The 25,447-nt window shown below is 42.7% G+C and overlaps 1 protein-coding gene across 4 annotated transcripts in view; it reads right to left on the bottom strand.

The window, feature by feature from the left end:
- Positions 1-754: 754 nt before the first annotated feature.
- Positions 755-25,447, bottom strand: part of lingo2b (leucine rich repeat and Ig domain containing 2b) — a 41,913-nt gene continuing 17,220 nt past the window's right edge. The window contains exons 1-2 of one of the 4 annotated variants that reach the window (XM_080870250.1): positions 6,353-6,408; positions 755-4,060 (exon numbers count right to left, since the gene is read on the bottom strand). In XM_080870250.1, the coding sequence (XP_080726376.1) occupies positions 2,149-4,017 (1,869 nt within the window). In that variant the 5' untranslated portion in view covers positions 4,018-4,060; positions 6,353-6,408 and the 3' untranslated portion in view covers positions 755-2,148. Of the gene's footprint in view, positions 4,061-5,662; positions 5,896-6,352; positions 6,409-25,447 lie in introns of those variants that run through there. The other 3 variants (XM_080870248.1, XM_080870249.1, XM_080870247.1) reach the window with 3 other exon arrangements.

Raw genomic sequence — 25,447 nt, forward strand, 5'->3', positions numbered from 1 at the left:
ACGAAGAACGGGCCCCAGGTCTTTAGTTTTGTCTTCCCTCTTGCCTGTTTGCCTTCTCACTCCTGTATAAATAAACTCACCGGCATCTTATCCACTGCCTGCATCTTGGGTCCTCCTTCTAAATCCACACGGCTCGCCTCGGCAGCCGTGACACCTGTATATGGGGTAATCAGGTTGTTAGTTTTTAACTGTTGCAAATTGGCAACGCCTGCCTCGAGAGGGTTAAAAGTTAAAATGTTAGGGAATTTAATGTGATTGTCAAAAAAGGAACATAAACACCAAACTTCATGACAATTCATCCAACTGTTTCATTTTAATTTTATTGTCAATGATTTCGTGTTTGAGGATCTGCAAAACCATAGGGATCCCTGGGGCTATGGATACTTGTGTTAACTATCAAAACCCAAGTGGTTTACCAACTGCAGCTAGCTTGACTACAGATGTGAAAAATAGCACTGAACTATAGCATATTAAAGCGGCATGTTTTAACTTTGAAAAACCGCCACCATGCTGAGCACTGTGCGGTATTCCTGATGTTAGAGTGCAATTAATTGAGCCAAAATAGCTCATAAATGTGCATGTTTGACACCATGACATATCAGCCACACTGTTCCTATAATATTAAACTAATAAAATAAGTAAAAATCACATTAATTAAGTCATATAAAATCATGCCTACTTGCTTATGAAGAAGTGATATTATAGACAGCAACTCCAGATTTAGGGGTATGATTAAGATTTATTTCCTTTTGAAAATATACCCATAAATTTGTCATATGAAAACAATTATACAACCTTGAACATTTTATCACAACAGGATCACACAAGTTAACACCCACATCCCTGCATTACAAAGAACAATTTCAACAACAACGGAAACCCCCCCTTAAACAGTACAAGATCCACTACAACTTTAAAATTTCCATCTATTAAATACCCAGGACCTTTTGGTAGCCCCTGGGAAGCATCCCGACACGCTAGCTTGAAGTGATGCGCTCAAAGAAAAATGCGAGAGGAAGGGGAATTCAACCCATAAATGTGCGAAGCTCAACTGTGTCCTGTCCCAAAGAGGGCACTGGCCAGTAAATCTTTGCCATTGTGTCTAGCTTTTATATCATATCAGGGGATTTGTCTGGCAGAAAAATCTCCAATGATTTATTATGTTATAAAATGGGTTTAACATGCCATTTCTATGGCTAGAAGCCTTTCCAGAGCAATAACAGAATTGTCCACTGCTGTTTGTCAGGAAAAGCGTCTTGTTTTGCTGGGAAGTGAGCTCCAAGGGAAAGACAAAGCTCTGGCCTCACATTATAACTACATTTCTGTAAGTTTAGAAAAAACTATCCAGTGTTGAAGTCATTCCAAGGAGGACAATGACCCCTTTTCATAATGTAGCTATGCAGCATCTCTTTTGAATATATTAATTGTCATTTTGCATACAAACATATATAATCCTCTGTTTTACTCAACAGTGGCGTTGGTGTCGTTACAATGACCGAACGAGAAGAAAAAGGCCTGGAAAAATGCTTTGGACCCCATCATTCGCTTTAATTGTTCCACCCAACAAGAAAGGCAATGCGTGCACATGCACAAAGAAACACACGAATGCAACATGCGCACACAGATGCACGCGCACATACAAGCACGCACGCACACATGAACACAACGCACACCTTTCACACTGCAGCTAAGATGGGTATTAGACAATTTAGTCCTGACATGTTGCAGCGATGATAGCTCTACTGCCACGCAAAGACGTCCCCTGTCAGTCCCGGCGGCTCCCTCCTTCACCTTGATGTCACGGTGAGTCGACAACATCATTACTCATCACATCACCACTGAATCACATGCCTAGTGCAACACTATATCACTCCCATATTGATATGTTGGTTATAGTATTATATTCAGTGTACTGTATGAGAACATTATTTCATATAAACACGTCCACGGTTTCATATATCACTTTTATGGTCACATGTCCACTTTGTCACAACGTCACCGTCATATCGACACCCACTATAAATGTACATGACTTTCATTTGTCACAAATCCACTGTGTCATAGAAAAAACTTTATTTTTTTCCCTAACTGATATGTGTGCACTGTGCCGTTTAACACCGTTATGGTGTGTGCCAGTCTGCGTTGTTTTCAGATCATTTTCATGTTGACCCTTCGTGGGCCACTTGTTTCCGTCGCCTCTGCTGAAGCCCCGTTGGATTTGCGAGGGACATACTCCATATCAAAGTTGCTCTTATGGCGTCCTTTCCCTCGGCTCCAGGCAAACAGAAACAGGAAGCAGAAGATGACCACACCTAGGAAGGACAGGCAGCCCATGGCTGTAGATATAATGATAGTCTTAATGTCTAATGTGTCTGTCATGTTGTACAGTGCAGTCCCATTCCCCGATGTGCTGTTGGAGTCTGTCAGATTATTTGTGCTCCTGTTGCTATATTGAGATCTATCCCCAATGCTCAGACTCTTCACAGCTAAAGAGGCCGAAAGGCTAGCATTGCCAGCGGGGTTACTGGCAATACACCTATACACCCCGTGGTCATGCAGCTCTGCTGTCTTGATCTCAAGGGTACCATCTGGTCGGACCTCCACCCTACCACGGCTTTTGGCTGTGATATAGCGTCTGTGAGGTGTAATCCAGACCACAGACGGCTGTGGCGCTCCCTCTGCCATGCAGCTCAGACGGGCGGGCTGGCCTTCGTCAGCCATCAGCAGCTGTGTGGTGTTGGGTCCAATCCGTGGCTTGGTGCAGGTCATGTACTTGGACACCAGAGGCTCCTTGAGGTCCTGGAGAGTTTGCCCAATGAGGTTCTGAGGTGCGCTGCACTTAGGCTGGACATCCAAAATCTGCAGAGAAAGGGGCTTGTGGCTGTTGAGCAGCCAAAGCAATCTGCAGTCGCACACTAACGGGTTTCCACCCAAACAAAGCCTCTTCAAGCTGTCTAGAGAGGCGAACACTCCCTTCTCCAGAGAGTCCAGTCGGTTCTCTGACACATCCAGTAGTTGTAAAGATTTGAGGCCCGCAAAAGCAAAGGGCTCTATAGAAACCAGCTGAGCCCCTTGGAGGCGGAGCTCCAGCAAGTGTGAGAGTTGGCCCAGATCTCCCTGGTGGATGTGCTGGATGCGGCAGTAGGACAGGTTGAGATGCGTGAGGTAGGGTAGGTTGTGCAGTGCTGTGCCTGGGAAGGCAGTCAGGTTAGTGTTGGTTATGAACAATGTTGTGAGGTTGAGGCCATGCAGCGAGAGGGGAGGCAGTGTGTCCAGCCAGGGCCAGAAATCAATTTCTAAATGGCGGAGACGAGATAACCTCTTAAAAGAGAAAGGCTTAAGAAAACTAATGCTCAGGTAGCGCATGCGCAGCTCGACCAGGCTGTGCAGATGTGCCAGAGCGTCACTAGGTACGACCGTCAAATTGGAACGTTCCAGTGTCAGGCTTTGAAGTCCGAGTAATCCAGTAAAGGCCCGCTGAGAGATGAAAACCAGCTCGTTATCGCCCACCTCCAGTGATGTCAACCTACGCAGATCTTGAAAGGCATGATCCAGAAGAACCACCAGTCTGTTGTGGCTGAGATCAAGGCGGATGAGGTTGGTCAGGCCCGACAGAACACCGACAGGAACCAGTTGGAGAAGGTTACTGCGGAAGTTGAGCGAGCGGAGAGCAAGCTGAGAACGAAATGAACCAGGCTCGACCGCACTGATGAGGTTGTCGCTGAGATCCAGGTCTTCTAGTTGCTGGAATGAAGAGAAGTTGTCCGGCGTGATGACGCGCAGCTTGTTCTTACTGAGGTCTAGGACACGTGTCTCAATGGGGATGCCTTCAGGGATGGTGAGGAGGCGCTTGCGGTGGCAACTGACCGATTTGCTTGGAGCAGAGCAATCACATCGGGCGGGGCAGCTCAGAACCGAGCTGGCCAGGAGAAGCAGCAAGGCCCCGCCCAGAAAGAGGTGGCAGTGGTGCGATGCTGGGTGTCGCATGTCTCTTTTACCCACGATGCCCTCTTTCATGGCACAGCTTCTTGTGCATACAGAGCACCATCACGAACAAGCTCTGCAAGACATGAACAAGAAATGTGTTAAATTACACTTACACTCAGGCTGCACCCCCTCCTCCGCCTTCGTGCATTTTTCAACCTTTTACAACCTTTTACACTTTATGTCTACTTAAGCTGCCAACTCTGTTCTCCTTTAATGAACTGTCCCTTTTCCTGGCGAGGTGGATATGAGGGAATTAAACTCCCAGCAGGGCGAGACACAGCAAGAAATAGAAATATCAGCCCCAGAAAAATGTGAACGTTCATCACTGTGTTAGCACAAAAGGTTGCAGGCTAACTGGAGATGTTTTACGAGGATGGAAGATGTTTCAGCCCAATGGCGAGAAATGTCCCTCGTTAGAGTCCACTGAGGCTGAATGCCCATGTGGATTTGTTGTTGCTGCATGTGTGTGAGTTGGTTTTGCAGCGTGCGTGTCTGAGGGGGTGGGTTAAGGGGGTGCTCAAACTAAAATCCAGACTAAACAGAAAATGAAATGACAGCGTGTGCTTGCTGCTATAATTAAATCTACAGAGTTTTGCCAGCACATGTAACCCCAACACAATGAATGGAAGTATATATTATATACAACTCTTTATTTAGCGATCGACATATTGAGTCAACTCACTTATTGTTAAATATTGCACTGAACACAGTGTGTTTCTATAATTTTCACTAAGATGTTGTGACAAATGGCAGTTTCACATGCTTTCTCTTCTTTCTTTTCTGTGCTTATTATTTTTTCGTTATGGTGTATGCATTTGTATTGCACTTTGTACTGCTTAAATAACCCAGCAATACTTATTGTATTTCGAAAAATACATTTTTATTTTTGCAGCACAGTGGACTAACACCTCTGCAGCCACTGTGCATGTTTCGCCGTGCACGTGATTTATTCTCAGCTCGCGATTATACAAAAGGTGTTTACCGTGGCCACATTTGCTGCTTTGCATAACAGTGCATGCAACTGTTTCCAGTTAAATCATTTTGAGTTAATTCAAACCAAATTCTTTCAATTATGTTTAAGGAGACAAATGCAAACGTGGCCACTTGCACAAGTTTTTTTCCCACACGGGTGAGGTGATTACACACTAATAATTTTCAGAGGCTGCTTTAGTGAATTTAAATACGCATGTTTATTCATTTGTCCTGCGAAATGTGGCTCTTAATTTCCATTCCTGCAAAGGCAGGGCTGGAAAGGAAGCATAGATAACAGCAGGGTAATGAGGAGACGGATGCAGAGTTCAACAGTAAAATGTTATCTCTAAGAGCCGAATCTCTCCATGGCTCGGAAAGACACAGACTTTGACAGAAAAAACCACCAGTGAGCAGCCACAGGTTGTTGAATTGACAGATGGCTATGTAGACAGAGAGGCTGACCATAATTGCCTCATTACCAGTAGTATTTGCATTCTGCTCATGGCTATCTTTGCCAATTAGGTGTGCAAAACGTAAGGCACATCTGTGAGTGGTGGAAATTTGAATGCTCTGTGATAAAGGCAAGGAAAAATGGGAGAAATATGAAAGGCGCCTTTAGAAAAGCTTTTCCACTGCTTGCAAAGCTCGCAAAGCAAAATCCTGCCAAGGTAAGCAGATGATGAGCACACAGACAGACACGTACCTTACTTTGATAGTGAAGTGAGTGACGTTCAGAAAATAGCTGAGATGAGGCAGAAGGAGCCATGCACACTCACTCATCCTCTTTCTTACAGCACTCACCCCACCGCTCAGCTCATCAGCCGCACCGCTCGCATCTCCATATCTCTGCCTTTCTTTCCCCTTTTCTTTCTATTGCTGTTTTATCTCCGTATCCTCCTGTTCACACATCTTCCACCTAACTCCTTTTCTCTCCGCGGTCCTGCCTGGCAAAAGCCCCAGTCCGTTCATCAGTCCCTGCAGGCTGGGTTTTTATCGATCGCGGCGCAGACACATCAGATGCCAGGAATGTAGCCTTTAACAAAGAGCAGGCCGTTGCCACAGCAACTACAAACCCTTACTCCCATCCGCTCTGTGTTGTCTGCCAATCAAATTAATGAAAAAAGGAAGGAATAGAGTAAGGGCGGGGGGTGATGTTTTTCCATATTCATTTAGTTTTCATATTGAGACAACAAACTATTTGAATGTATGGGTAGAAATTCAGGTCCGCTGGTGGAGCCAAGCTCACTTTAAGGTGTTTCCGAGCGCCTCGCTATTTGTCGGCCTGTCTTGTTTCCCATCCATCTGGTGCTCTGGTAACTATCTATGTCTCTCTACCTTATTATCCTTCCACATGCCTGCTTCTTTCTTTGTGTATTTATCAGTCTGCCCTTACCCGCCAGCTTCTCTTCCTCCCTGCTTCTCTGTTTAATAATTACAGTCCACTTCTCTTTTGCTGCAGTGGGGAACTGGCCTGGTGATGTGCTGATGAGTCGTGTGTCAGGCGGTCCTGCCACGGCTCTGCTCTGAGAGTTAGCCTACAAACGGAAACGGCACCATCTCGTCAGTTATTAAAGCTTGTATCAGGAGTAAACTAGCTGTTGTTTTACGCTTTCATTTCTCCACAGTTAGAAAAGGTTTTAAAAAATGAAGCAGAGGAAAATTTTATGCATTTTAAAGCAGAAATTGTGGAAAAAAAAAACTGTACAGTTGCTATATTGCTTCATGAATCAAAATCTGTCCAGGTTCCCATGCGGACACTGGTGCAATAAAGGTGATTCCCACAAGACTCCAAATCATGTCCTTGGATTAAAATACTATTTCAACATTTGTGCAAGCGCATAACCTTGAAAACTGATGTAGCTTTGATTCTTCTAAAGACCAGCAGTCTGTTTGATGCCCCCACACACACCCAACACCACTCTGCCGCTCACCGTTCTAGTTTATCTCCACAGAATAGCTGAATGGATAACTGATAAGAATGATCACACTTTCTAATAACCATCATCGCAAAAGGGTAAATAGTAGTAAACAAAAGTTAAATTAAACTTTCATCATTTTTAACTTTTAACTTGGTTAAAAGTTGTTTTTTAAACCAACCATAAACTTTGTTTGGCTATTGAAAAAGTTGTGACTGATGTTTAAAAGTATGTGTGAGTAGATGGGGGTAGTGATGGTTCCTCTCTTAGCTCAGGGCACTCTCACAAAAGAGTTTCACATCCTGGTAAACAAAGGTTTAAAAAAGAAATCACAGGACTGTGGTCATTATCAGTCTCACTCATTATTCATTGTTTGGTTATGTCTGGCAAAGTGTGTGAATCTCTGAAGTGCCTGCAGATGGATGAGGATGTACTTAGTGATCAGAAAATACTTTGATAAAATGTGGAAGTCTTTAAATACAAAATCCATTTAGTGATCTGACTATTGACCATTGCATTAAAAATTCATACTCTGAACTCTGAAACATTGCCATTCCACACACACCGACTTCTGCGTTACATATAGCATATATTCAGCTGCTTGTGAATGCAATTATCCAATCAGTCAACTGCATGGCAGCAAGAAAGCAACAGTAACTCAAATAACCATGTTACAACCAAGATTTGCAGAAGAGCATCTGTGAACACACAACATGTCCAACCTTGACGCAGATGGGCCACTGTAGCGGAAGACCACACTGGAAGCTGGACACTCAGACTACAATTTATATGAGGTTATTAAAACAGGACAACACAAAACTTAAAAAGACTGGTCTGCAGAGTTTGGATTTTTACTGCAACATTTGAATGGGAGGGTCAGAATTTGGCATAAATGGCACGAAAATGTGTATCCAGCTGCCCTGTATCGAAGGTTCAAGCTGGGATTTTTTCTTGGCACATTTTCGGCCGCTTAGTACCAAATAAGTCTCATTTAACAGCAGAGCCTCCCTGAATAATTTTGCTAACTATGTGCATCCCACAGACCTCAGTGTACCAGTCCTTCCAGCAGGATAATGCGGCTAACAGATCTGCAGCAACTGTGCGGTACTACTACGTCAATAGGGACCAAAATCTGTAATGTTTCCAGCACCTTGTTCATGAAACTGTGTCGCAAAGAATTAAGGAAGCTCTAATGACTGTATGGGGTCCAAACTGCTCCTAGCAAGCTGTAACTAATGAAGTGGTCTGTGAGCATATAGTCCCTACTGCGTACACAAACACAAGAAAACAAATTACCAGTGGATTTGTTTCTTATCACCTTTGACACTGTAACTGTTTTTAAGTGAAACTGCAAGAGAGCATTCACTGGTTAATTGCATTATCCACCTCCAGATCACATTCGAAGCCCTCTATGTCACAGAAGCTTCTTCTATCAGAGTAACTCCACAGCCACTCAGATCACCACACCAATTTCTAGTGGGACTTCAACTGTGATATAGCACTGCTTCTGCAGACTCCTTTAACCATTAAAAACATCGATGGTTTTTTAGACATATTGTAAAATGCTAAATTAAGTTTGCTTACTTACTTACCCAAGACACACAGATAAAATTCTTAGAAAAATACAGCAAATCCTGTAACTGTACCCCACATCTTTTTAACATTGTGGCATAATTAATCAAAATAAGCGAGGCCTTTGCTGAAACAATGGTGTTTTCTGCGGCAACAACTTTGTTCTATACTGAGTAGCACCTGGTGCGAATTAACCAGAGATTAACTAGCTTGTTGTGATGAAGGCTCTGTGTTCCCAGCAAAAAGCTTTTCAGACTTCCAGGCGATGACAGGTGGTGGAGGGCATGAAAAGCAGATGGGAAAGAAAACCCATTTCCAACATGTTAAAGAGTCAGAGGAATAAAAGAAGAAACGAAAAAATACAAACAAGACTGAAAGGAACACATTTGTACTCAGTTGCCAGTTATTAAACATCTAACAGCACATTTAAAAACGTGAGCTCATGACCTTTTAAAACAGCACCAATATCTTTATATTAACAGTGAAGAATATTTATGTATAATATAAAACAGGTCTTTAGTAGAGCCCACAGATGATTATTACTTCTTCCCATTGCCCTAAGCCAGTGTCTCAGGGAGGAGGGAACGAAAGATATTGATACTGATGCAAAAGATGATCATGTTTAGAATTTGCAGGTGTTGGAGTGTTGAAATTTCCGTCTGGAGGCATCATTCAAAAGAGCAGTAGCCTGCTAACAACAGTGTAAACTGGACACGCCGGTTGTTTAACTACGCAGGTGGATTTATACGGCCGATACTGCTGAATAAAAGTTCAGTGTTTCATTATCTTTGTTAAAGCTTTTTCAAGCAATTATAAAAAACACCCAGCTTGTGTGAAAAGTTTTTCTTGTTCCTTTATGGGCTTAATAAACACACACACACACACACACACACACACACACACACACACACACACACACACACACACACACACACACACACACACACACACACACACACACGGAAGAATTTAGCCAGGTTACTGAAGAGTCAGATATATATCAACCTGGATTTGTGCAGACCAATACATAGAATGAACTGTTGGTATTTAATTTTTATCGGCTGGATAAATATGTTAGTGGATTTGTTGCATTAACTCTAAACTCTGCATTTTCCCAAATACAGCCAGTTACAACTTGGTCCCGATAGATAAGAAACACTATGGAGAAAAACTGGAGAGGTTGGGTCTCTTGGCTGACTTGGGTGAGCTTGAGGAGGAGGTGCTCGAGGAGAGGGTGGTCTGGGTGTGTCTGCGTTCACTGCTGTGTCTGTGATCTGAACTCAGATAATGGTTAGATGGATGGATGGAGGTGCAAAGTGAACTTTAAGCTCGCCACAGTGAAGAGGTGCAGGATGTGATAGACAAATGTAACACCGAGCCTGCGTTTTTTCAGAAGGAAAAGAGAAAAGGGAGTATTTTCCAACCCATAACTTTTAAGCTACACTAACTTAATACTATGGACGAATTGAACGGAAAATGAAAGAAAGCACTTTCGCTTTAAAGTACACGCAGATGTTAATCTGAATATTTAAACTGTGAAAACATTTAAGGAAAATTCAGCAACTCAAAAAATTCTACCATTACCAAATTTTGAAATCCAATAATCCTGATGGAAAACGACAGCAACAAATTCCTAATTATACATTTGAGAGTAAAAAATAGTCTTATAACAATGAGTCACTAAACATGATGACACAGAACTTATTCTACGGGTGCTCAGCTGTAACTGTGCTAAATGTGATTTATTTTAAAGAGAAAAAATAAACAATGGAACGCTCATTGGACTCACAGCTGTACCTGACCACCTCCTCACTGAATGGGCTACTGAGACAGCCACATCACGGTGCAGAAGCCTCCAGCATGTAAAGGGTTAAAGGGATGATTATTATCCTCTGTTATAATCATAATGAGACCAGAACTATAATATGAAAGCATTTACTGCGTCGAAGTAATCTGCACATCACTGACATATGACTCAACACTGCGAGTGGCCTGTTTAAATCTGTGGCTCTGACAAGCCTGACCCAGGCTGACATACAGTGGCACACATACAGTACCATAGATGCAGCTTCTCACTTTGAGCTTTACAATATTTTTAGAAAGAGTTGGAGCCAACCCTGTCACGTTCAAGATGCAAAATATACAAAAGCCCATAGAATTCTGGGTAAATTGTAATAGTAAGGCGGGTCATTGAGAAGGGCAGCCTACAGGGTTGAACGTTTTGGGATTTGGTTCTGAATTGGATTAGAGTCACAGTGAAACTGTAGAAAATCTGACAGCCGAAAAGGAGCTGTAGGGTGATGCATGAGTCACTGTGAGATGGAGAGAGAAAGAAAGAAGAGGGTAAAAAAGAGAGAGAGGGGAGAGAAGAACATAAAGCAGAAATGCATGAAGAAGTGAAGGAAAGCCACGCTTACAAGATTAGATGAAAACCCTTGTTTTCCTGAGCTGACCGTGACTTCTAATGTACTTTTTACTGCGTGAAGCTGGAGAAACTGATTGCAGCTCTTCCACGAGATCTCAGTAATACTCAGGCAATGTTCAGCGCACATGTTGATTTTAATCTGCGGGCTCATCTGTCAAGATGAGCACCATTAAATCCCTGTTCATTATCGCACCACTTACCAAATCTGCGGCCTTTGACAGGAGCAGAGCAAACGCAATTTACACTGGGAGGGACTTAATTGGACCGTACCAAAACATTTTATTTTATACAATATCTGTGGCTGCAAAACTATCTGTGGATTAATAATGCATTTTATTGACACAGCGTGTCCATCACGTTTCTTTTTGCCCTCAGGTGTGCAATAAATCAATGTGTTGTGCTGCAGTTTTGTGAAAAGCACCATTTGCAGGACTGCAACTTTGAGGTAATGATGTTTGCACAGTTAAGCCAGTATGTGTGGCTAGAGGTAGCTATATAACATTAAAGGCATGTGTTGTCTTTGTGGTTACGGTGCATAATAATCGCCACTATAAATCCTCTCTCCTCCTCCCACAGGCTTGCAAACGTGAGTCTGTTGTTGAATTCATTTACATGGCTGCAATTATTTTGCAGCCAGCTCCTTGGAAATAAGCCATTATCATTTTCTTCCCACTACAACCCCTGCAAAGGACTTTAATGCAGATTTTACTCTTGCTTTTGCATTATAAAAAGCTTGTATTTCTTTCAAGTTTTCATTTGTCACTTTAGATCACCAGTCATAAAAACTGTGCGCTTCTATTCATCCTTTTGCTTTCTCGCTTAAATAATAAAATGTTCTGCTTTGCTCATTTCCAGATGTATGAGTGGCATGAATAATGGAATTATTTCACATGGGAGAGTTCACATGTAGGCGATTATTATCAGCGGGAACATACTCTGCATGATAATTGACCCGAGAGGACATGTCATCGAACCAGTCATCGTTTTTGTGCATATCTGATGCACAAACAAATGTGCGTGCAAATGGTGATGATGATTCAACAAGCAACGATGCTGTGACACAGTGAATTAACAAAATATTAGGACTGCATATTCTACTAATGCCGTTAGACAAAGAAAGAAACAGGGGAGCTAGAGGACAGCTGAGATTTAGCAAAAGCAGCAGAAAGGCATTACTGATGCTTTCTGCCTTCGGTGCAGCCGGAGCTCGATTTAATGATAATTCGCTGTGTATTCACCACAAATACTAACAAGCCAAATTCATTTTCTATTCTGGGAATTGTGTCACTCTGCACACCCACTGACCACCCTGCAGAGTGCAAAATGTCAGCAGAGCTTTCAGGGTGCTGTTAGGATTCAGAAGTTGAACCGTGTTCTTCTCGGCTAATTAGAGCCTGTGCGTCCAAACTCTGCCAATTAAACAGCTTCTTTCTGCACCACTGGCCACGTTTCCTCTGAAGCTGTGGCTTGTTGAGCCATCACCAGTGTATCCTGTCTTCCACCATGTGGCTTGTTGTGCGTCTGCTGTGCTGCAGGCTCACGAGGGATGTTGCTTTACCCCACAGTCTCTGGATTTAGAACTGTCCAGTTAATACTTAGTGAGTGTTTGCTCATACTGATAGACAGAGGGAGGGAGTGTGCAGAGCCTTTGCACAACAGCTTTTAGAAGTGCGACTAAATGCAAACAGTAATGTGCTGTAACACAGCGTCCATGCTGTGGACATGAATAATGTGAGCATTGTGTTCCTCCACCGGCTGACATGCCATCTATGACACACAAAAACCCTGTTTGTAAAATGTTAGTCAAAACTGAATTCTCGTTACGTGCAAATTTGATTAAATTCTGACAAATACTGAAGGAAGAGCTGTGGTTTTTATAAACTGTGGATGGGCAACGGATTCCCATACTGCCTCTTTATATTCTTATATTCTTATATTCTTTAGATGACATATCATAGAGCACAGCAACTTTCAGATATGCTTCTTCTTGAAAATATATCAAATTTACATTTTAGTCTAATCCTTGGAAAGTCACTTTTGTGTAAAAGTGTATGTAGCATTGTATGAATGTTGCTTTTGTCTTATTAAGATCATTTAAGAGTCCTTTTGATTTTCAGCATTCACATGAAATAATTAAATTCAGTGATTTAGTCGCCATCATCCTCTGTTTTAATTTTTTTGGCATTATGCTAAAAAAAAAAAAAAGGAAATAAGGAAAAGGTTTGTGCTACCTATTCATCATGAAAGACAGACAATGTTAGCAACTATCCGATAAAGCCTAGTCATAAAAGTCCAAAGGCTTTTTGCAGTATTTTTGCTGTCATTGGTTATATATGAAGGAGATGGATGTAGTCACTGTGACCTCACTTATTGCTAATTAAAATCCACTTGTGAAGCCTGGATTTTAGCACTTTTGCTACCTTAATTTTGATATTTTGAAACCAAATGTCACAAATGAGGTTACTTGTCATTCATAAGGTAGTAGTAAGGGATCTTAACTCTAAATGGGACAGTAATTTACAATTCAATTTTATTATTTTATTATTTTTTAGTTGGTTGCACTGCCCCCAAGTGGCCAATAAATTATCTCACAGATTTCTGTTATTATTTGTTCTGGCAGAAGAATAATCTGCATGAAATAGAAATGAAATTTATGACTGAGAGGAACAGTGATCACTAGCCAAGGCTTCAGGGACACAAGCCTAGAAACAACATCCAGCAGACATCCATCCATATGGAACAATGTATATGTCTGACTCAACGGTGGTCGCCAGCTAAGTGAAATTGGTCGCAAAGTTGCTGCATCAAAAACCTCCTTGCTTTGATTGCAAGTGGTTGCCAAGGGGATCGCAACTGGTCTCTAGGCCGGTCGGACTGAGGCTGAAGGCTTCCATTGCAAAATATACTTAAAAATTGATCACTGAGCAATCAGGCAGCTGCGGTTCAGGAGGTAGAGAGGTCGCTACAAATGGAAATGTTGGTGTCTTCTCTAGTATGCATGTCAAAGTATCCTTAGGCAAGATATTGAACCCCGAGTTGGACCCAATGCATCCACTGGAGTTTAGAAGAAAAGCACTTAGATGCACAAAAAGATGCTTGTGTAAATGCCTAAAGAGGATTTGAAGTAGAAGAGCGCTACATAAGTAGCAGACCATTTGCATAATGTCCCGAATAATAACTTTTCAGACTCTTGTCATATCTAAGTAAAACTATAACACAACAATCTGGTATAACAGACGCGTCTGACAGAAAGCAGTTCCATTCTGCTTTTGAAAACAGTTCATTTTCAGCCTTCTAATGTACAGTCAAACATGTCAGATACATGGAAGAGCTTTACTTGATAAATGAGCGAGCCCTTAAGCTTGCTCTTTTAAATATGAGTCATTCACAAGTAGTTTTTTCTACTGATTCTCAAAGATTTCTCTCATATGCTAAAAGATCAAATAGTCCATTAAGGTCCTTCCTGAAATAATGAAATAGTTAAGTAGGCAATCTATTAGCTGCTTTCCAAGTGATTCGGTTTAAAATCTCCTTTTTCAAATGTGTCGCACAGACACTCAATTCTGTAACTAATAGTACTGTAACATCAATATTCATACTGGTCTGTGCGTTAGTCTCTAGCCATTTTATATTCTACCTCCGTCGCAGAAGGACAGTAATCATACTGTGAGAAGTGATTGCTTCAAATATCTCATTGCTTCATTTCAATGACTGCTTAGGTTTCCAACAAAATAATGATCTGATTTTCCACGCCATGTCCACCGGCATTATTGTCTCCTGCCTATCCTGGCAAGAGTTTTGTAGAGTAGTAGATTTTTCTCACCCCCTCGCTCTCTTTCCTTGTTGCTTATAAATCCGAGTGTTACTTGAAGGACACTCACCATATTAGGTTTCTGTCTAATTTTAGTCTTGGGAGGTAGAACTCATCCATTTTTCATGGTAGACGTATACCACTGCTGGTTCATAGGGGCCTTCCTCATTCACAGAAAGAAGATTTGTCTTAACATATTACACCAGAATGTTTTTGCTCTCTATTCTAATCATCTTATCTCCTGCAAACAAGTCCTGTGTAATGTGTTTCACGACTATATTACTGATAGGTTTTGGCACATTTGTATGGAGGCTTATTGCTGCTGGGGTAGAGGTTCGGATTTTCTTCTGTTAAACTTGTGCGCAATCCCAGCAACCATATTTAAAAAGAATCACATATAGTTCCAGGTTTTACTCAACCAGAGAAAATCTACAATCCTTTTCATTCCAGATGACACTAAACCACTACGTCAGAGAGGTGCTGCTACTTTAAAAGGTCAAGTTTTACCTTACACATATCGCTTACCTCTAAAAATAACGAGGGGAAAAGAGCCCATCGTTGTTAGATGGTCTCTTGTTGTCAACATCTTTATGTTTGCCACAAAACTCATGGGAGGCATTTGTACTGTCCTAGTAGGGGCCTATTGCAATTATATGGTGCCCGTATCGATCCCAAGTATTGATTCAAGTCGGTCGCTGAATTTAAGATTCAACAGATGCTTCTTTGGATTTCAGAGGAAATGAGAACAATGGAAAGTTCTTTCATTTGAAAACAGCAAGGCATCTCTTTAATAAGGCATTTTTATTTACCTTAAGAAGTAAGCTGCACCTTGTCTCTGTTGTGTTCACTAAAGCTTTCAAAACTGAAGGCTGAATGCTAATGAAGCAGCCCATTTAAATTCAGCTCATCCTTCATTGTTCACTGTGGAATTGGTAAAGTGTCGGTTTATAAAAGTAATTCTTACCATGTTTCACAGTTTCAAGAATATTTGCTGAATATCTGAAAATAAAATCTTTGAATGAAGTTGAACTATTAGCTCAGCCATCCTGTGTCTAATAATGCACACATGAATCTGCATGCACTCCCTCATAAGGCTCACTTTAAATTAAATATGCAAGATTATTTAACAGTATATGCAGCCAGGGACTACACCGCCAAGGTCTCCATCAAGGCCACAAGTCAGCTGATCAAGTACCGTGGGATCTTCATACAGCGATTGCAGTAATGAGGATGTTGCACAGGTTTGTTGTGGAGAAAAGAGCTGAGGAGCTGTCGTTTCACTGGTCGATACACATTCCCACCTTATCTGTGGCCACGAGCAGTGGGCAGTGACGAGTAAGATCACGGATAAAAGTGGCAGGAATGAGCTTCCTCTGAAATGTGACTGGGCTCTCCCTTACAGATAGGATGAGGTGTTTGTCCATTCAGGGTGGGTTCAGAGTGAGATGTCTCTTGGACACCTCCTAGGTGACTTTTTTCAGGCATGTCCCCACGGGGGAAGACCCCTGGGAAGACCCAGGACACACTGGAGATATTATGTCTCACGGTGTCTGGGGAACACCTCTGTTTCCCCCAGGTGCATGGGGAGAGGGGGGTCTGAGGGTCTCTGCTTCAGCGGCTGTAGCCATGAACCCACGATGGATGGATGGATGGATGGCCTTTCTATTTCAAATCTCAAATTTTAGCCAGAAAAGATAAAACCCCCAAATCCTGGGAGGCTTTCAAAAGGCTAAGAGCTTCGTATTTATTATTTTTACACAACAGCTGAATCGATTTTCTAACATACCTCTTAGAGAAAAAGCTAATTTGCCAAAGTCGGCATGCTCCTTTGATTTGGTCTGTCCCCACCTGCATGCACTACACTTAAAAACATTCTTACTTTTTTTTGAGGCTGGTCTCAAAGATTAATTCACTCACAGATTCAGTCTTCAGTCTTTGCGAATAAAGATCGGCAGCTGACAAAGATATAGTTGCATTAGACTGCTAAAAAAAATATGATTAACTGTTGCATTTTTTTTTAAAGGGCAGGTTTTTCAGATACAAAGATGTGGGGATAACGGAAAGTTTTCCTTTCCAGTAAGCACAGTCCCTCTAAGTGACTGCATACCCAATTTTCTTTAGTATATCTTAAGGAAGACATAATTTCAGCTAATAGCATCTGTATTTACACTTGGTATCTGAAGCCAAAGCAAGACATTCCTGCCAGCTGTATAATTAATATAGCTTTAAAAAAAAGCCTCATTTTCATTTCACTGCCAGAGGGTTTGTGATTATAATTTGCTCTCATCCCTCTTTTTTTTGTCTTGGAACTTACACTCCCCTCCTTCCCTGGAATGTCTCCTCCACTTACAAACTATGTCAGCATGGGACCTGGTATTTTCTCTGTGTTCAGCTCCTCATATCTAGGAAGTAATTTTGCCTGTTAGCAATTATTAATAACACAAATCAGATGAAAGCCCGAATGCTGAAAAGCTAGTTTATCCGACAGATGTTTGAACTCATGCGGACGTTTAGTGCCAAGCTGCAGCATGTTCTCACTGGCTTCAGATCAGTTTGTATTTAGGCTGTGAGTGTTAGAGAGGAACACGCCGCAGCAGCATCCTTTTCATTAACTGCTGTTTACACGGCAAAAGGTGAAATGTGGATTTTTGGTGATCACATGTTCACAGTATTTGTTATGCTATTAGCCTAAATGTGAATCAGTTACTCTGGAAAAGCTGCTCTCGCAGGATTTTGATCCCAGCGATGCTTCAGATGATTTCTTTTCACCTGAGGAACAGGCTGTCTGTCAGGACGTTAATACGCTTCTGGCTCGGATCCAAACGATACTTGGACAAAATACACAGAGCAGCAGTAAATATTGGCTGTGTTGATATCAGTGAGTACCGGAAGCATGAACTTGCTCCCAGACCTTACGATCATTTTCCTAGAGAGCCGTTTAGTTAGCGTCATCTCTTTTTACATCAGACCCTCTGTGAGGGATTAGGCAGTCCTCACTGGCATTGAATAACATGGGAGGATTAGCACTTTTGCCTGTCACCAAATCAGTCTGACGGATTAGCAATCTCCACTGCCACTCTAGAGAATTCACTCCTGCTCTAAACGTATTCAAGTCAGTGTGACAGCCAAGGTGACATTGGAGTGAAAGGGAAAGAGTCATTTTCGTCAAACCCTCTGACAGAGTGTGGCACTGCGCTGTGCATGGACAATTTTAGCCTTCACGGGCATTTAGTGGGAATGGGTAATTGACAGCATGGGCGTTAGCAGTCAGGTGAGCTAGCAGATCTTTGACTGAGTAAACTGGTTTCTTTTTTCAAAGTTCTCCAAACTCTGGTACCTTTTTGTGGTCATTTCATGGCATAGCTTCCAACTGCTTTTTGTAGATCACATGGTTGTGCTGGTGTCATCTGAGTATGACCTTGACCTCGGAGTGGGGTAGTTTGAACCTGTGAAGCAGTCTAGAAAAGAGTCAGCGCCTCAAAATCTGAGGCCGTTGTTTTCACAGTGGTTTTCACCTGCTGAATGAGAGTCACTGCTCCAAGTGAATAAGTTTAAGTATCTAAGGATCTCTGGTTTCACGAGTGACGCAGAGGTGGAGCATGAAATGGGCGTAATCTGAGCGTTGAACTGGACCGCTGTGGTGCAGAGAAGGCAGAGCCTGAGGACAAAGCTTTGGTTTAACCAGTTGATTTTCATTCCAACCCACACCTATGGCCACATGTTCTGGGTAATAACCAGAAGAATGAGACCAAACAGTTGAGTTTGTTGTTTGGACATTTGGTGGGGACTGGGGCAGCTGAAGTGCTTCAGGCATCCAATTAAAATGCCTCTTTGACATCTTCTTCAGGTCCTGGGAGGCAACCTGGGGCAGAGCGCGAACTTGCTGTAGATGTCATATATATCTAATCTGACCTGCAAATGTGTCAGGACCACTCAGGAGTAACTGGAAAGTGGGGCGGGGGATAACTCCATCTGGAACTTCCTGCTCAGCCAAGAAGAAGAAAAGGTATGGCTGGACCAACAGATGGCTATATAGATGTGCATTTAAAATAGAGACAAACACCGAACGACATCTTTTTTGTGCCAACAGTGGCATCTTTTAAATTGGATTTATCCCACCAACAGAACAAAATGCAGATATTCATTTGAACTTGACACGACTGACTAATTATCTAATAATTACAGCCCTATTAGAAATCTGCATGGATTTCTCATTAATTCAGGCTCCTCAGGATTGCAGTTCTACAGTTAACACTGGCTAGCAGTAGCACGAGAAGATTACCTGCTTTCAGTCTCTCCTTTAGGTGAAACCGTTCCTGCTGTGCACTATTTGTGGATTTTTACCACAACAGTGACAGAAGCCCGAGGCTGCCTGTGACAGAAAGAGAAGCTCTTCTCCTGTGATTTGTTTACAGCGGATCCGCAGACTTAATGTAAGAGCATCAAATTATTGTTTGTGTGAGCTCACTGGATGCTTTCACACAATATTACACCTGCCGCATAATTGGCTGCCTGCAAACATAGCTAGAGACTGGGAAATGTGAACTCCTTGGGGAATGGAGCAGGTTTGGGCCACATAAATGTTCGCTAGCACACATTCACATGCATGAATATTCCAAAGACACTGCACAAAGTCTCATATCCACTTGAAAGACTTGTTACTAAGCGGGAAGGGAAATTTTCCACTGCTATGCAGTGGCTAGACTTCATACTGACTTGAAGGCAGAGTGTTTGGATAGAGCTTCTATTTTATGTTTAAACAGTGTTTCATTCATGTACTCATTTAAACGACTGGTATTCCAAAAAGCACTTGGGAAGCTAGTAAAAAAAAGACCATACAGCTGAGATAGATGCAGAGAAAATCTTTTAGCTTGAAGCCACACATTTCTGTCCCTCGGTGGACTCTGGGTGTTTGCATGAGCTCAGCAGTCTCAGCATTAGCAGTCTTACAAATTGCACCATTCAGAAAAAGCAAGTATATGCCAGAAAATCAATATAAAAAGCTGCAGACAAAGTGGCTTCTATAGCAAAGCCCATGTTTTACACAGGATGGAGGACTACAGGTGGCACACATCCCTTAGCACCTTATCTATTTTCTATCAATGGAACTAAAAGAAACAGAATAAATAGTCGCAGCTGCTCAAACTAACTCAGACACAACTCAGTGTCTACCTTTTAATTTTCTAGGCCTGAATTTAGATCACACAGTAGGTTGTTTTAGACAAAAAGATGAAGGGATAACAGGTTTGGACAGTATGTTATGAAGTTTGTCATTGTGCAACAACTAGGACTGTAAGTGCCTGCTAGTTATACACATTGACTGCAAATAAAATATAAACACAGCCTCCAGGTCTGCAAAGTGAAGCCAGTGCAGGGACGCCTAAAATCTGCATTGTATCTAATCACCAGAAGGGGGCGACTACTGAAAAGATTTCTATTGGAAAACAACCCTTCGGTTATCTTGATCTCTGACCTCAGCAAACATTTTTCTAATACGTTTTCATGTTTTACTAAATGTAGCCTGATGCTTATTTTTTAAATTATGTTTTTAATTAGAGTCAAAAAGGACAATCAAGCAGGTTATGCTAAAGAGCAGACCTACACTCAACCTGCTAGTTGAAACCATGTGGGTGTGCAGTGTTCCTTGGATTCTTTGTGCAGAAATAAAGAACTTGACCATAAAACATCTCTTAAATCCAAAGGAACAAATCATGAGTCTACAAAACACTCAAAGACCCAGAAACATGAAAACAACTTCACTTATCAGTGACCGTGGCCATGTTTCTGTCAGAGAGTCTCTTTCAGTGTCTGTGTACAGCTTTCAGTTATAAGTCAAGAAAAGACACAATGTCTTATGGTTTTATTAAGTAGAGCCAAATAGACTAGACTTTTCTTTATGAGCCAAAATGCTTTTGAGTGCACTTTACAAGTAAACTTATGACCACGTAGACTTCTCAAGGAGGCAGATCACCGAAGCAAAATAAAATCCCCAAACTCAGACAAAGTCTTCCTCATGCCAAAATTTGGTTTGACCTTTTATAATAAGACCAAAATATAAAATATGCAGTACTATAACTCAGGTTTAAGTAACAAAAGTTCATCAAAAAAATATTGGAAATATTTGGGTATCGGGTGGCATAACTGTTAGCCATCGGTACTGGATACATTTAAACACTTCTCTGTTTATTTCTCTAAAACACCCCAAGAAAAAAAATCTGACTGTTCTTGGCATTATATGAGAAGTCAACAGAACTGAGTATTGATTACTTTGTGTCAAAAGTACTAAAGAGAAGTAGTTTTGCAAATTATTATCCAAGAATGGCAAATCAGTGCAGAAATGTTGAGTGCACTTAGCACATGCAACCAGAGTGCACCCTGATAGTTCTCTTCCGCTTCAGTGATCCATTAAGGCTGATAAGTGGCCGGAAACATTAAAGCGACTTTTGTCATTCACAGAAACAGTATTTTTATGTTTTAGAGAGCAATCAGGAGCAAACAACTTGATTCGTTTTCTCTCGCCTTCTGTAGATCAACAGGTCATGTGTTACATGGTGGGTTTGGCAAGAGCTAGCATGCAGATGAGAATGAGGCAGCCTCACGCAAAGACCTATTTTTAGAAGGAGAAATGATACTAACCTTTCTTCCCTATGAAGGGAAATTTAGCTTCATTTGATATTCCTGTTAAAGACAACTGAAGGGCTTTTCTATCTCATAGACAAGTCACCTGCTTAAACCATGAAATACAAAGCAGCAACTGGTGCAACTAAAAAGGAAATTAAAATACTTTGTTACAAAAGATTTCCCTTAATGTGCTTTACAACAGATTAATGAGATACTGTACAATCCTGCATATGTCTCAGAGCGCCTGCTTACTGTTCTCTTGTGAGACCTGCGACTTGAGGAAAATGTAACGGAAGCACCAGAACTTCTTAAGTAAAATATTCCAGCAATTATCCTCCCTTTAATGACTCCCATAGTGAATTACTGAAAAAACTGTGCCTCCAAAGAATGGAGAAATGGATCTGCTACCTACAACATCTGAAATTTCTTGGAGTTTTGATCTTGGAATCAGCATATTGATGATGAACAGATGGATGATGGACAAATGGATGGATTCAGGGTCACAGGGAGGGCGGGGCCTATTCTAATTGTCACAAGGTGAAAGGTTTAGTGCACCATGGACAGGCTGTCAGTCAATCACAGGCCAAATAGAGAGAGAGAAAGCCATTCATGTTAATATACTGTGAAATCACTCATTAACGTGACATGTGTATCTGTGGGTGATACTCCAAAGACGAGCAGGGAGACATATATGCAACATTCTTGCTTTAGGGTGACAGCGCTAACTGGTGCACCCCTCTGTTGTACAGCACATGTCCGGGGCGACATGCATACAGTGCGACCGCTAACTGCACCCAAGCATGAAACTCCAATGCATCCTCAATGTCAACTGTGACTGTGAAAATGCTGTGTTGAGTAATTAATAAATCAGCGAGGCATATGAAAGGACAGTATTTCAATGCTTTCTAAAGGAAACCCCCATGAAGAACACTGTGCCCTGCAACAGCACGAAACAAAGAGACAGTGAGAGAGGAGAGCTGAGATGCTAACGCAAACTGAGGCATATTTTGGGCTTGGATCGTTAAGCTCAGTGTGTATGCAGACCAGTGGGGAGTGGTGATAATTGTACTCAGGCATGGTACAGGGCAACTACTGTGAATGCTATTTGGGTTACCACCAGTGAACGCAAATTATCTTTAAATTGCAATAAAATGTATTTTTGATGATTAATAAGACTTGTGATGAAATCATATAAAGAAAAAAACGGTCTAGTGTGAAGCACAGCAAACAAAGAGATACTTTGGGGAAGATACAAGGTAAAAGGAAATAATAATGAGTAATAAGGTAGCTACATTTGTATGGGCAATGAGTTTCAGGGAACACATGGTTTAAGCAATAATAATGAGTTGATGAGAAGCTGACAGCTTTATAAGGCTGAAATGAAAACGTGCCATTACTTGTGCTTTGATTCAAAACTCTCAGCTCCACAGTGGCGAGAAATGAGTGTCATTTCATTCCAGCTGGTAGAGCATTTACTCATTATGTCAACAATATGACACCATATACAGTTTTTCTCTGAACACCTGGATTTTATGTGGGATTTATTCATTTTATTTAGGTGTTACAAAACCGAGAGGTTCACAGTGTTATTTTACAGAAAGGCAGGTAAGTCACAGTATTTAGCAAAACATAACTTTTATGGTTTCCTGAAATTTGGGCTGTCTCTGTGAGATTGTTAAGTCTGTCCACTGTGTGAAATAAGGGACAGTCTTCTGCTGCAGTGGATCCATTTCCAGCACCGCTATGCTAATTAACCCCCAAAGCAGCTGACAAACACGGCGAGAAGGGAAGCTTACACATTTTGCGAGATTAGGAAATTGCAACAAACTCGGGATGTTCTCTCATCAAATTGTCACTGTCCCAACAGCAGCTCCGTCTTCACTCAGCTGCTCCAAAGTGTAACATTCAGACACCTCCGGAATATTTGTTCTGCCGAAAACCCGTCTTTCAGCAGACACCCTGTGCTCTTCCTCAATTACACGGTGAAATGCTTAGATTTATTCCGGTGTGTTTGCCAGCTGGATTGCAAGACTCTTACAGCATTACAGCAAATGCACTTATTTTGGCAAACATGCAGAGACAACAAATTACTAAAAATTAGCAGAGCTTGCTCTGAGGCTGCACACAGCAATTTATACATAAACTCAGCCATGTTATCCCTTCAAATCTCAGTGTGGTGTTGCAGAATCTGGTGTGCAAGGCTAGGATTGCTGTGTTTACAGTCAATTTGCCCTAACATGGAATATTTTTATAATTTCTAATTAGATATTATGTCATAACTAAATCTTAAAACGTTGTTGATTTGATAACAAAAAATATTCAGAAGTAGTTTAGTGACGGTAAAGTGAATGCAAAGTTGCGTAAGACTTTAAAATCATAAATTTACAAAAGGCATTTTGTAGCTGAAATCATCCATCCATCCATCCATCCATCCATCTTCATCCGCTTTGTCCGGGGCCGGGTCGCGGGGGCAGCAGCCTAAGCAAAGAGGCCCAGACCTCCCTCTCCCCAGCCACCTCCTCCAGCTTATCCGGGGGAATACCAAGGCATTCCCAGGCCAGCCGAGAGATATAATCTCTCCAGCGTGTCCTGGGTCTGCCCCGGGGCCTCCTCCCGGTGGGACATGCCTGGAACACCTCACCCAGGAGGCGCCCAGGGGGCATCCTTGTCAGATGCCCGAACCACCTCAGCTGGCTCCTTTCGATGTGGAGCAGCAGCTGCTCTACTCTGAGCCCCTCCCGGATGGCCGAACTTCTCACCCTATCTCTAAGGGAGAGGCCAGCCACCCTTCGGAGGAAGCTCATTTCTGCCGCTTGTATCCGCGATCTCGTTCTTTCGGTCACTACCCACAGCTCGTGGCCATAGGTGAGGGTAGGGACGTAGATCGACCGGTAAATTGAGAGCTTCGCTTTTACACTCAGCTCCCTCTTCACCACGACGGACCGGTGCAGCGTCCGCATTACTGCAGCTGCAGCCCCAATCCGTCTGTCGATCTCCGGCTCCCTTCTCCCATCACTCGCGAACAAGACCCCGAGATACTTGAACTCCTCCACTTGGGGCAGGAACTCATCCCCGACCCGGAGTGGGCACTCCACCCTTTTCCGGCTGAGAACCATGGCCTCAGATTTGGAGGTGCTGATCCTCATTCCCGCTGCTTCACACTCGGCTGCGAACCGTTCCAGTGCGAGCTGGAGGCCCTCACCCGATGAAGCCAATAGAACCACATCATCTGCAAAAATCAGAGATGAGATTCTGAGGCCACCAAAGCGAAAGCCCTCCGCCACTTGGCTGCGCCTAGAAATCCTGTCCATAAAAATTATGAACAGAACCGGAGACAAAGGGCAGCCCTGGCGGAGCCCATCACCCACCGGGAACGAGTCCGACTTATTGCCGGCAATGCGAACCAAGCTCTTGCAACGGTTGTATAGGGATCGAATGGCCCGTAGCAATGGGCCAGACACCCCATATTCCCGCAACACCTCCCACAGGACACCCCGAGGGACACGGTCGAATGCCTTCTCCAAGTCCACAAAACACATGTAGACTGGTTGGGCAAACTCCCATGCACCCTCAAGTATCCTGGAGAGGATAAAGAGCTGGTCCAGTGTTCCGCGACCAGGACGAAAACCGCATTGTTCCTCCTGTATCCGAGGTTCGACTAACGGACAAACTCTCCTTTCCAGCACCCTGGCATAGACTTTCCCAGGGAGGCTGAGGAGTGTGATCCCCCTGTAGTTGGAACACACCCTCCGGTCCCCTTTCTTAAAGATGGGGACCACCACCCCGGTCTGCCAGTCCACAGGTATTGCCCCTGATCTCCACGCAACATTGCAGAGGCGTGTCAACCAGGACAGCCCTACAACGTCCAGAGCCTTCAGGAACTCGGGGCGGACCTCATCAACACCAGGGGCTCTGCCACCAAGGAGTTGTTTAACTGCCTCAGTGACCTCGCCCCCGGAAATTGGCGGGTCATTCCCCTCATCCCCAGACTCTGCTTCCTCCTCGGAAGACGTGTCAGTGGGATTAAAGAGGACCTCGAAGTATTCCTTCCACCGCCTGACAATTTTCTCAGTCGACGTCAGCAGCGCTCTGCCAGCACTATACACAGTGCAGGTAGAGCACCGCTTTCCCCTCCTGAGACGT

Source organism: Rhamphochromis sp. 'chilingali' (genome assembly GCF_963969265.1).
Source record: "Rhamphochromis sp. 'chilingali' genome assembly, chromosome: 21".
Lineage (NCBI taxonomy): Eukaryota > Metazoa > Chordata > Actinopteri > Cichliformes > Cichlidae > Rhamphochromis > Rhamphochromis sp. 'chilingali'.